The sequence below is a fragment of the Manihot esculenta genome, chromosome 3 (assembly GCF_001659605.2).
Source record: "Manihot esculenta cultivar AM560-2 chromosome 3, M.esculenta_v8, whole genome shotgun sequence".
Lineage (NCBI taxonomy): Eukaryota > Viridiplantae > Streptophyta > Magnoliopsida > Malpighiales > Euphorbiaceae > Manihot > Manihot esculenta.
The window spans coordinates 7,335,843-7,349,878 of NC_035163.2; the positions used below are offsets into that span (position 1 = coordinate 7,335,843).

At 25.3% G+C, this 14,036-nt stretch overlaps 1 protein-coding gene across 1 annotated transcript; it reads right to left on the reverse strand.

Moving 5' to 3' along the window:
• Window positions 1-5,276: 5,276 nt before the first annotated feature.
• LOC110608051 (indole-3-pyruvate monooxygenase YUCCA6) lies at window positions 5,277-7,855 on the reverse strand. The gene is made up of 4 exons (XM_043955503.1): window positions 6,800-7,855; window positions 6,013-6,261; window positions 5,732-5,854; window positions 5,277-5,643 (listed from the first exon to the last, which is right to left on the reverse strand). Exons 1-4 carry the CDS (start codon window positions 7,490-7,492, stop codon window positions 5,419-5,421), a joined length of 1,290 nt encoding a protein of 429 aa, XP_043811438.1. The 5' UTR covers window positions 7,493-7,855; the 3' UTR covers window positions 5,277-5,418.
• Between the last annotated feature and the right edge of the window lie 6,181 nt (window positions 7,856-14,036).

Here is a 14,036-nt window from a genome sequence, read left to right on the forward strand (position 1 = left end):
ATTTCTTAAAAACTGTTTGTATAAATTATTCAAAATTTACAAATTAAATAGATATATATTTTATTACATTTCAAATAATCTTGGCCTAGATGCTTCTTCAAGAATGATGGCAAAAGCATGATGAAAGATTGAACAATATTGCATAACTTGTTGAAATTGATAACCTATTAAATGATAATAAATTATTTAAATTATTTAAAAATCAAATAAGATTTAAAGTATTATTTGATTGGATTTAAAATTAAAAAAAATGTGAAAATAATTTTTATTTAATTAATATTTTTTTCTTAATTTGAAGTTAAGGGAAATAATTTATTTATTCTAATCTAATTAAGTTATTTTATAAAAAATAATACATTTTAAATCAAATAATATTATAATAAGATAACATATGCTACAGACATCTATTACAAAATTTAAATTATTGTTTAATTTTCTACTAATAGTCAATAGCCCTAATAATAATAATCATATACAATACAAAAGTTTAAAATTAAAACTTATCCTATGTTTTAAAATAATATTTTCTTTAAATTTTAATTGGTCCAAAAATAGTATAAAAGTTTCGCACAAATTGCTCAATAGGATTACAAAGCTAAATTTTATTAGTTTTTTAAAAAAATTTATTTCTAAATTATCATTAAAAAAATAAATAAAATTATTATTTATCAAAATTTAAAAGTATGAGTATAATCTATTCAATTTATTTAATTCTATTTAGATATATTAATTTTTAATAATAATTTCTTGATATTTTTTATAAAAAAAATAAAATTTAATATTTTCAGCTCCCAGTTCTATAGTTTAGTTCAGGCAAATGTCTTTTTGCCCTATATTATTATATTATATGGCCATCATCATGATCATGCATGTATGCCAATGTCAACATTAAGTGTTTATTTAAAAAAAATAAAATTCATTGGATTTTTTAATTATGTTTTATTAGATTTTCTTATATATGGGAGATTTTCTTAAAATGACGATGATTCATCAAAATTTTGTTTGTTTTATAGGAAATAATTTTTTTTAAAAATATTATTTTATATTTTTTAAAATTTATAGAAAAATATTTTTTATAAAATAAAATTTTAAATTATTTTTTAAAAAATAACTTTCAATTTTAAAAGAAAAAAATTATTTTCTGTATTTAAAAAATTTTTAAAAAAATTCTATATAAATTTATTAATATATTTTATTTTTTAAATTTAAATTAAATAATAAAAAATAAGTTATACTTACAAAAAATATTTTTCATATAAAATATTTTTTAAATATAAATTATTTTTGATAAATAAATAGAAATATATGCCTGAAGTATAAGCTATCAGTAAAGTATATCAATTTTAATTTGTAATATAAAATTTTAAAATTGATTATACTTTCACCATATAACATATTATAATTATAGGAATATAAATGAATCAAATTGAGGTGAACTTTAAAGAGTTGAAATTTCGTTTGTTAAAATTTTTTTAAATTTGAATTGAATTCAAACTTTATTTATTTCGAAATTTTGAATTCGAATCTAGTATTAATAAATTTAATCTTAATTTGTTTAACAAACGAGTTTAACAAGTAGAGTTTTTATCGAAATTAATTTTGAATAATTTATAAACCGTTGAATTTATTTCCATATATAATGAGTGTTAGTTTAAAATTAATAAATTTAAAATTAAATAATTTTAATTAAATAAGTATATATATAAATTAGTTCGTAAATTTATAAAGAATGAATTTTAAATTTTAATATTCGAATATTTATAAATTTTTAAAATATAATTAAATCATGTATAGCTGAATTTTAAAAAATTTAGGATTGATTCATGAAAATATATAAAGGATTTAAATTTATTTCTCTTATAATATTAATCTCAATCTATTTAATGAAACGGTTTACGAATTATTTGCATGAACTAAAAAATGAATAGAGTTTACGAGTGTTAACAAATTGAATATTATATAACTTAAATTTTATTTGTTTATTAAATAAATTTAAAAATTAAATTCAAATTTAACTCATTTAAAAATTAAGTCGAATCAAATAAAAATTTTATTAAATTAAATCTCGAATAATTCATAAAAGTTGAATTTATTTACAATTTTATTTATGGGCTATATTTTCTATTTCACTTCATCTCTTTCCATATTAGAGTGGGACGCCAAGTAAATTACTGTGTAATCATATTCACTGCAGAATCGATAAATGTTGGATGCATATAATTTTATGGTACAATTATTAAAAGTTTATATATTTTATTATTATAAATTAAAATATATTTTATTTAAAATTTATTTTAATAAAAACAATTTTATCGAAATCGAACGTACTATGAATAATATAGTTATTATTATTATTATAACGCAAGCCGTTCTGTCAAAATAAGACGGGATGATAATTTGGATGGTAAAACCAAACCGTTCTCTCAAATTAATTCAGTTAACATATTTTACTAATAAAATAATAAATATATTGATATTATCAATTAGAATGACTACGCACGTGGTGCTCCGGGGGCAACGAATATTTCCCATGGTAAGCATCTGCTAATAGTATACTAATTAAATAGCACTTAGATGGTACCTGTAGATTTTTATTTTTTTTAATTATTAAATTACTTATTTAATTTTGAATATATATTTATTCATCCGGTATTTAACACCTATTAGTGTGATTAATTAGAATTTGTACCGAATAAATTTATTAAAAAATAATTTTTTTTAAATTTTAAAAATATTTTAAAAAAATATATATTATTTTATTTTATATCATGAGATTAAGTAATTTACACAATTTTTTATTTATATAAATATGATTTTTAATGAATAAATATATAAATTTATCTGTTATTGGACTACCAGTTAGATAGTTACAGTATAGGTAGTCAAAATTTATACTCACAACGATTATTGGTGATTTGTTTCTGAAAATATTTTCCATGATTTAGATTCTCTCTCTCCTTTTTCTTTTTTTTTTTCCCTTTTTCCGAGATGGCTCATATAGTTTCACATTTTACAGTGGGTCACAGATCAACAATCCAAATGATTTCATTTTTGTCAAAACAATTGAATTTTTCAGTTTGATAAAAAAAAAAAATAGTGACTGCATGTGGGTCTCCCATTTACATGATATATGCGTGAAAAGAGCTGCTTGCTCTCTCTCTCTAACTATAATTTGCTTTTTGATTAAGAAGATTCCAAGAATGGCAAAATTGCTTGCCTATTTCAAGTCACTCAGCCTGAAAAAGGAAAGCCTATACCTTTTTCACATATCCCTAGGCAATTGCTCATTGTCTTAGCAAAATAATAGCAAAAGAGCCAAAGCTTTTGCTAATTATTCCATTATCAAATTGGTAAAAATCATTGTTATTTTACTATTATATTTTAAAATTTAGGCAACATTATTTTATTAACAATTATGAAATTATTATTTTAATGCACAATTGAAGATATAATTTTTTGAAGTTTTTGGCCATGTGGAATAAAAAATAAGAGGTTAAAAGCAGGCTTGACTCTTGGGAATTATTTGTAGAAATCAGAAACTTATCTCCTAATGATCTGAATTGCTTTCATATTTTGATATTTTCTTGTTTTTGTTTGTTCTTGTTCTGGGTTGTTCTCGTTTTTTGTTATCTTGTTTTGGGACTGAGTCACAATGGTGTGTACCATGCTAAATTTTTCTCCTTTTTAATAAAATTTCTTTTATACAGAAAAAAATACTACTAATACTATAATTTGATAATAGTTTAAAAAAAAATTAATTTTTGTTATATATAATAATATACTTTCATAAAAAGTTTATTTTTATTTTATAAAATTATAATTTTAATAGTGATTTTTTTTCATTACGAAAAAATAAATAAACTGTTTTAGACCCGTTTTTATAATATGTCTTAAAAATGGAGACCAAACCTTCTATTTGGAGGTCTAAACCTTCTTTAGTTTTCAAAAATATTTGATTATGCTGGGCTGCTGCTCTTCTTCAAAGGGTGGTGGAATTTGGAAGCTGACATTTCAGAAAGGTTTTTGCTTAATACTGTTTGACACCCAAATGAGTCATTGAGCATTAGTGGACAGACTTCAATTACAAGTTGATGGTGCAAGCACAGAAAGCACACATTATCATTTCTGAAGGGAAATAAATTATAAAAGAACAAACTAAAGCAACATTGATCTATATGGTTATTTCTTTTCATTTAATAAGATCTTGGTGATCTTCAACTGCTCAAATTGGTGGTCCTGTGCTGCTGCTGCTGCAGCTGCTACTATAATCAATAAACTACTGCCTGAAGGGCCCTTAAGAAAACAAGCAAGGAGAAAAAGGGGAAAAAAATTGTATTGCAAGAGAAGAAAAAAGAAAATGGTAATTCAGTATTCCAATAGAAGTCATGTTTCTTTACCCTAAAATTGAGATATATAACATCAGAATGTTATATACTGTCTAAAGTAAGTTCCCAATCCCTTGGAGATGATGAAATTAAAAGGTTTATAGCACAATCATATCACTTAGCAAATGAATAGCAAAAACCTACCCATCTCCTAAAAAGTCAATATCTAATTAGAGAAAAATGGTAATGTACAACATGTATAGAGTCTCTCAAGTCCCCCACAAACTCTTAGAGACGTTGATGCAATTACAAACTAAACTGCTTTATTTTTTTATAAGTGCACGTATTATCTTATTTTAACTGAATCGATCGATTCATTAAAAAGTAAAGTGCCAAATCGGTCCATTAAAAAGTAAAGTGCCGAGTTGATTCACTAAGAAGTAAAGTTTAAGAAGCAAAATGCCGAATCTGTCCATTAAGGAATAAAATTTAAAAAGTAAAGTACCGAATCGGTCCACTAAAAAATAAAGTATCAAGTCGGAAGTACTTCTAGCGGATATTTACATCATGAAAAAAAATACAAAAACATACCTTATAATTTCAATCGGTTTTTTTTAATATAAAATTGTACTTTTTCTTTTGTATTTTTCTCCAATAAATACTCTCAAATATTGAACTATTTGTTTTAACATTAGTTGATACTTTATTTGTGGAATCAAATACTAATACTGATTTTTCACCTGCTATATGAGAAAATTTTAGAATTAACGCTTTTGTTGCCAATTCCACCAGGATAACTATAGAATTCCACCAGGATAACTAAAAAAAATTAGAGCAATTAAAAAAATCAAAATTTAATTGATAAAAAAGATTACAAGATGTAATTGCAAAAAGAAATTTTTTTTTTTTTTGTGATTGTCTCCTCTTATTAATTTCCTTATTGTGCAGCTTATCCCTTTACTTTTATTGATTTCCTCTATTGGAGCAGCCCTCAAAAGACCCTCCAATCTCCTGTAACCCTCCAAAAGAATTCAACTCTTCTTTCTCTTTCTCTTTATATACAAGGTTATATAGAACTCAAAAACCAAAACTTCTATGATGATGATTGTGGCAAAAGTGACCTAGCAAAGACCATCCAATGTTTTGCTTCTGCTTTCCAGCATCTTTCGATATCTTCAGCTACTCTCTTGGCATCCATTGAAGCACCAAGAATTCCACGTTTTGTGAACCCCACTGCATATAGCCCACGCTCACCTTTCCATCCATTTGGAAATGGCCTTCTCGGCAACCCATCTTTCTCCGAGAACATGTCTCCTTCCTGACATTTCATTTCAAGCCCACATGTTACTCCTTACATGTAAGAAAAGCTTTGTGAGACAATACCATAAATTTATAAGAAGGGTTACCTTTAGCCAAGATGGTACATTGCTTTTGTAACCTGTTGCTAAGAGAATGGCATCGAAGTTCTCCGTTTTCCAGTTAACAAACTCTACGCTATGTCGTTTCAGTCTCTTGATACCTGGACATACCTACACCAGTAGTGTCAAACTTTCAATAAAAAGAATAAAATAGGTCCAGGGTAAGAGAAACAGCCTATGAAATTGTTTGAAACAGTAACGAGTGGAAGGGATTCATCAAGCACATAGCTGCCTGAGAGAGCAAAAGAGTGAAAAGTGATACTAAGTACCTTAATGTCTCCGCTTTTGATCCTGGCCAGTGTCCCAACATCCAACACTGGGGTCTTTCCGGACACGGTCTTGAGTTCAAGGGGACCCAACTGCGGCCGCTCGAATCCCAATTTTGCTGTATCTCCGAGCATCATCCTCGACACTATCAGCAGCAGCCCGTCGACAACCCTCATGGGCAGCCACTTCAGCAACCACATCGACAGCCCAAATGTTGATTTTCCGAGCATCTCTTTTGGTAGAACATGCACCTTCACCACATTTCACAAATTTGTAATTAAAATCTTAATAACATGATATGGGCTAATTTTACTTCCTTCTAGCCGCCAGGTCTTTTCTCTTCTGGAGACCATGCTTCTCGAGGTAAAGCAAAGAAAGATTCATAATTTATGATTCTCGCATTCTTGCGAATACCAAGAAAGTGAAAGTTGAAGCAAAATTTTTTGCTTGTTTATTTGTTATATTTCAGTCACATTCTCGCTATATTTTCTTTCTTGAATCCACCGCCTGAAATTAGTACATTAATTAGGCCAAGCAGCTAGAGTTTTGAGGTGAGTTTTGCTTGAAAATCTCACTGGCGTTATTTAGAAATTTCAAAAAATAAAAAAATATGATTTGTTTATTTATAGGAGTGAAATTTTTAAGAGACTTTAAAAACAAGATTATGGGTATTTTATATTGAAAAAAAAAAAATAGTTTGTAGAATTGAACTGAGAAAACGTTGCGTAGAGAGAGAGAGAGAGGAAAAGGCAAATAGACAATTAATAAGGTTAAAGAAGAGTTGCTCACTGTATCTCTGACCACAACTGAAGGCTTGGCACTATGGTTGCAAAGATCCAAACAAACCTCCATTCCTGAATTCCCACATCCAACCACCAAAACCCTTTTTCCTCTAAACTCTTCTCCACTGCTATACAAACTTGTATGCCTTATATCACCTTCAAATTCTCCCATTCCTTCAATATTTGGTACCACCGCCTCTGCATTCTCTCCTGTGGCCACCACCAACCAGCGGCATACATACTCCTTCTCCTCCACCTTTGGCCCCACAGTTCTCACTCGCCAAAAACCAATAACTCGATCAAATTCTGCATGTGACACAGTCTCATTGAACCGCGGCCTAATATCAAACTTGTCTGCATATTTCTCTAAGTAGTCAACAAATTGTTGCTTCGTAGGGTAAGTTGGGAATTCAGTAGGAAACCCCATGAGAGGAAGCTCGCAGAATTGCTTTGGCAAGTGAAGCCGAAGGCGATCATAAGTCTTTAACTGCCACAAAGAGGCTACGCAGTTGGATCTCTCTATGACTGTAATTGGGACGCCTCTTTCTTTCAGGCAAGCCGCCACGGCTAGCCCTGAGGGTCCTGCCCCGACGATCAACGGACCAGGGACGCATACACAACGTTTTGATGATTTATTCATCTTGTCAATGAATATTGGATCATGAGCTTGTTTGCCTTCTATTTCTCTCAAGCAGTCCATGAATGAATATTGCAAGAAGAACACTACTGATCAACCACTGCTGCTTCTGCTGCTGCTGCTATTACAACCCAATATCTATCTATGCATATAAATGAAAAGAACTAAGAGAATCAAATACTTGTATAGCTTCAACTTGAAACTTTATAAGTGATAGAGTTCAAGAAAAAGAACAAAACTGTAGAGAACCCATTCAACCAAACAGCCTGTTTATAGTGGAGATCAGTAACCAAGTTGAAGGATTAGGCTCAGATTTAGTGGGTAAATTTTCTCCCTTATCTAGAGGGAGATTAGGTCTCACTTGATGGGAATTTTACCTTAAATATTGGAGAGGATTAAGGGGGTCTTATCCACTAATCCAAATTAGTTTTTCTAGATATCTTTTTTTTTTTGTTTACTTTAACATCTGCCGTTGTGATCAATATATGGTGGGCAATAAACTAGAAGATGACCAAGAAGAGCTAAGAGTTACAGCAGGGCTAAATTCAGCATTCAACAATGAATGCTAGCTTTTGTGTGTACGTGTGTGAAAGAGAGAGGTGGTGATATGTCCAATATATCTATTTTCCTTTTGTTTAAGAGAAGAATTTATTTAAGGAATGGGAAATTCTTAAATAATTCATGGTCCTTGAATCCAAGACACCTCAATGTGGGTCCAAATAAATTTTTCTATAAAAAAATAGAAGAGAATTAAGGTGTTACAATACATACAAGGAGAGAAATAACATATAAATATTATTTACATATAAAATTAATACTAAAAAATAGTAATACCCTTGAATTTTAATCGTAAATAAATCTATTTAATCTCCATCCTTTTATAAAAAAATAATAAATAATAAACCAACCAATAAGAATTAGGTATAATAATATGACTGGTTGCATTTTTTTTAACAAAAATTGAGATCTAATGAGAAACAGTATTATAGAAAAACTACTAATATTATATAAACTGTAAAACAGATATGAAAGATTATCTTGGCAAATAAAAAGAAAGAAACCAAATCCAAAAATTAAATAAACGTACGTATAGGAAGCCTACTTGAAACAACGTAGCCTTGCAAGAAGGTCACTGTGCTGGTCACAACACAAGCTTGGAGATGTGGTTGGAGGTGTGAATTACTAATAGACAAGAATGACACTATGCTTGAGAGGAGATAAAGTAAGTTGAAATTTTTTAAGTTATAATTTTATAAGATAAGGCTTTCATGATTTTAAAAAATTTTAAGTATTTGAAATTTTTTTTTTAAAAAAAATTCTCAATTTACCAATTTGATGAATTGAAATTGAAAGTTTTTGGAACTTCTAATTTTAAAAGCTGTCGCTATTTCTCAAATATAAGTTCAAAATTTTTAATCCCAACAAAATTTTGTTATTACCATAAAACCTTATGTTAGAAGGAGAAGAAATCCTAGAATGATCACAGGTAGAATTAATATAGAAGATTAGGTAGCGTGTTTCCTATTGGATATGGAAGTTGTAAGCACACCCGCCATGGGCTGCTTCTAATCCGTATCATAGTTTAACTTAAGAATCGGTTTCTCATGATTTTCATCTTAAAGGTTTCAGTTTTTTTTTTAAAAAAATAAATCTAGTTAAATTTTTATACTTTTACTCAAAAATTAGATAATTATAATTTTATATTTTTTAATTAAATTTTTATATTTTTTATTAAATATCTAAATAAATTTTAAAATAATATAATATTTAAAAATTCGAAATCTCTCAAATCCAAACTACTCCAATATTAATAAATTAAAATACTATTGACAATAAAAATTAATACTCTGAGATCTATAGAAAATAGAATTTATAATGGTTGGGTCAGTTTGATCTGAGAGGAGGGTGCTTCTCTCCCTTTATTCTTTTCTTTTTGTTTTCTAGTGACATGTAACGGTCTCGTTATTATTGGACCACCTATTTCTGTCATATAGATACGTACGTACGAAAATGCCAGACGCCTGCTCTATGCTAAACGGTCATTTAATTCTCTCTCTGGCATGCGTATAAATAATTCTGCTGAATGTATGGGTCGGCTGTCCCTTATCACACTGAGCCTCAGAACCGAGCTAGGTGTAGGGAGACTAAGGCTCAAGGGAGACCCAACCTCAAGACCGTGTGGTCCAGGTCGGCTTATTGAAGAGGCATTTTGACCCTTGAATTAGAGTTGTCATCTTGGATTTGGTCCTGTATCGGAGTGGTGAACCCGGGGTCATCAAAAATAAATATTAAATAAATTAGGAGACTAATTTTACAAAAAGGTTATTGTGTATTTTCTTATTAATAGTTTTTAGAACGTATATTATTTATCATCATTATACAAATTCATAATTTGACTTTTCATATGTGATTTTCACTAATTTTTGTATGACATAATATTATTATAATATATTAATAATTAGTAATTAATTAAATTTAGTTATTATTGCTAGAACACCAAATTAACGTAATTATATTTTATCTTAATTAAAGTTTTTTATTTAAAATAATTTTTTTTTACATATGCATCATACAAATATCAGTTTATAGTATTTTATTTTTATTTCTTAATTGTTGTATCTTATAAATTAGAAAAATTGACCAGCCTTTATTTTTTAAATTTTAATTGATCAAAAAAATTAATAAACATGGTAAAATTTTATTTTAAAAAAATTCTTCCTTTAAGGTATTAAGAATCTTTAACTAAATTAAAATTAAATACAAAAAAAAAAAAGAGAATATACTTATTAAATTCAAATTGAAGTATGATTTTTTGAATATTTTTCAAATAAGTTTTAAATTTGTTGAATTTAAAATTAGTAAAATTATTTTTCTAAATGAAAAGGAACAAAGATAATATCTTCAACATAGCACTCCAAGACTTAGTCTGGTGGAAAGTGCATCCTGTAACCTTGAAAGATCTAAGGTTCGACTCTCCCACCCCTATTTCAAAAAAAAAAAAAAATATCTTCAACATAAAGATATTCACTGAAATATTATTGGGAGTAAGAATATTATATATTGTTATTAATATAATTACTTATAAGTAATAATATCTATTAATTTTATATCTTGACCATTCTCCTTGTATTTTTGTATATGTTTATTATATATAGAAAAATATATAAATTACAATATTATATTACAAATTATTAATTAAAGAAATAATATATTAATAGAAAAATAAAATTATAAGTTCACTAACCGATTTACTAATTTTATGATTGAGTTCTCATTTTGCATAAAATAAATCAAAACATACAGACGTCTCTATACAAGATTACTTATTGATTTCAAGTCAAAGTATCATTTATACAACTATCATTTAAATAATCTATAAATACACTCATTTGTACAACTATCATTTGAGTAATTTATAGACATATTATTTTTCATATGAATTTCTAAATATTTCACATATTTTAAATTATAAAACAAGTTGTTTTTTTTGAAAAAAAAAAAAAAAACATGTATCCGTCTCAATAATTCTAATTGTTTTTCAATAATAATAAAAATATTGATAAATATTTAGAGATACTACTTAAATGCAATAGAAATATCATAATTTTTTTTAAATGAAAATTAGAGATTGAAGGAGTAGAACCTGAGATCTTTCAAATTTACTCAGATACACTTACCACCAAATTAAGTTTATAAGTACAGAAATATCATAATTATAACCATATTACAGAAATATCATAATTGTAATCACATTATAATTTTGATTGCATAATAATATAGTATCATACATTTTATCTTTATGGAAAGATTTAATTAAATAAATATTAAAAATAAATAAATATTTTTATTAAAATGTATTAAATACTTAAAAATAAATAAAAATATAATGTGAACCAACAGATTAATCGTAATGCATATAACTAACGCATATATCATAAAATATTATTTTGAATTATAATAAAAATTATTCAATTTTTTTTTTGAAAATAAAATTTTCTTAAAAAATTATGTTATTATTATTTTTAATTTTATATTAAAAATTATTAAATTAAAAAAGTAAATTTTATTTTAATATTTTATTAAAAAATTCATGTAAATTTGAAAAAAGTAATGATTTAGAAAAACATAAATACCTCTTTCAAAAAAAAAAAGAGAAAAACATAAATATGTGATTTATTTTTTTTATTATAATCACAACATTAATTAAGTGAAACTAAGTATAGATTAAGAATATTAAAATTATATAAACACTAAACTTAATTAAAATAATAAAACTTAAATAAATTGATTTTTAATTTGTAATTAAATTTATTCATTTATTATGGTTGATATTTATATACACCATTTTTTAGTATTTCATTTATACTCATTATATATGTGATTCAATTTTTTATATATAATTTTTTATTATTTTTTATAATATTATATAATATCATCATAACATACTTTATATTTAATTAGATATTCATCAATTTTCATTAAATAAATTTTAATATTAAATTTGTCTTTTTATATAAAAGTTAACTAAAGTTAAATTAATCAATAAAGTGAAACGTGTTTTTAAGAAAGAAAATATTTTTTAACAATTTTATTTTTAATAAATTTAATTACAGTAACATTAATTAAATATAATTTAAGTATAAATAGGATTAAAAATTTTATATTTTTGTGAATTCTAAAATTAATTTAAATAAAATTTATATTTAAAAAATATGTAAATTAAAGATCTATAGATACTAATAAATTTATATTTTTATAAATAATTTAAATGTAGAAAAAACTACGAAAATTATATAAATATATATATAAACTTCTTAAAAGAAATCTCCAAATATGATAATCAAATGAGTCATATAAGAGAAAAATAAAAATTCTAAATCAAATTATATATAATAAAAAAAAACATGATATTAAAAAATTATTTAATTTTTTTTTCTTATAAATAAATAATTCAATATGCAACCGATTTAATCTGCAGTATGGCCAAGTCAAATTGTAATTATGATTTGGAGGGGGACAAACTTGTGGCTTATGGAGTATGAATATCCACAAAATAGAAATTAGGGTTAGGGAGCAGAAGAGTCATGAGACATTTTGTAATCATGGAAAAATAGTTAAAAGTGAGAAAAAGGGTTCCAAGTGAAAATGTGAGAGATTTCCATTCATGTGCATTTTGATTTGGGTAATTATTATGTGCCCTTAAATTTCAATTGGACAGAATCTCTTACGAGTCAACTATTTGAAATTCAACTAATAAAACTTTGAATTTGACTTTCATATGCAACTAACTTATTGATGCTTCAAGGAAAATGTGATTTAATTGTCAAGGTGGTAATCATAGGGAAGATTAGACATTTTTTTAATCAAATCGAAATTAGTCTGATTTAAAATGATTCAAAATGATTTTAATTTAATTCGATTTAATTTTAAAGTGGTCACAGTTTTAATTTTTTTTACGATTCAAATTATAAACGCTTAATTCAATTTTGATTAAAAAAAATTTTAAAGTAAAAAATTTAAATAAAATGTAAGGAAATAAATATAAATCCTAAATATCACTAGTATATATTTTATTAAATAAATAAATTATAAAATGTATCTATTACATAATATAAAAAATAAAATAATATACCTATAATATAAAAATAAAAGAATATTACATTTAATATTTTTTATAAATTAAAAATAAATTTAAAATTTAATTATTTGATAATTTAACTTGTTTATACATTTATGTTAAGTGATATAATTTTTTAAAATAATTTATTTAAAAAATAAAAAATCAAACTGGATTAGCCAATTTAAACCGGTCAATTTTGATTTTACTCTAATTCTAATTCTAATTCACAAGTAGAACTGTAACTAACTTCTAATTTAAAATTTTGATCTAATTCAATAATTAAAATTGATTAACCAGATCGATTAATTTTAGTTCGGTTCACAATCCAAACTATACCATGTCCATGTCTAGTGAAAATAATCATACTAATTGCTAGTGTATTAGAATTAACACAGGGAAATTACTATCAAATAATCAAAATTTTTAAATTTTATTAGTTTGTCAATGTTTTAAAAATATTTAATGAAAATGTATAGAATTAAACTATTTAATTTTTTTATTAAAAAAAAGACTGTTGATTAGATTGTTTTAACGTTGATGGGCAACGGTTTATCATTAATTTTTACCCAATAATATTAATTTTTTTGGCAAATTTATAAAATATCAAATTTATATTTTAATTAAAGCTCAAAAAATACTAATATAATAATTTAGCTACATAACTAATAAAGCTAACCAATTAGCAAGGGTTACATATTTAAAGTATTTTATTTAATTTAACATTGAAAATATATAAATTTTGATATTATAATTATACCTATTTAAAATGCATATTTTATAAAAAAGTCTCCTTAATCGTTTATTGTCCCTAGTGTTCTTAATAAAAAAATCAAACAGTAATGTGCATATATGCAAGACTTACAATGTCAATGTGGAGAATTTTCTTTTAGTTTTGTCTTCGTTAATAAAGTGGAGGATTTGTCTTTATGGTGGAATGACTTTATTTTGGTTAAATTTTGTATTGCCTCTCATTGTTTTATTGACTAT

What these genes read in the sequence shown, in the direction of transcription:
- LOC110608051 (XM_043955503.1), bottom strand. Translation starts at nt 7,492, where the DNA reads ATGGACTGCTTGAGAGAAATAGAAGGCAAACAAGCTCATGATCCAATA. An exon ending in CAGTTGTGGTCAGAGATACA is followed by an intron (nt 6,262 to 6,799) that starts GTGAGCAACTCT and finishes AATGTGGTGAAG; the next exon opens with GTGCATGTTCTACCAAAAGA. An exon ending in ATGTACCATCTTGGCTAAAG is followed by an intron (nt 5,644 to 5,731) that starts GTAACCCTTCTT and finishes ATGAAATGTCAG; the next exon opens with GAAGGAGACATGTTCTCGGA.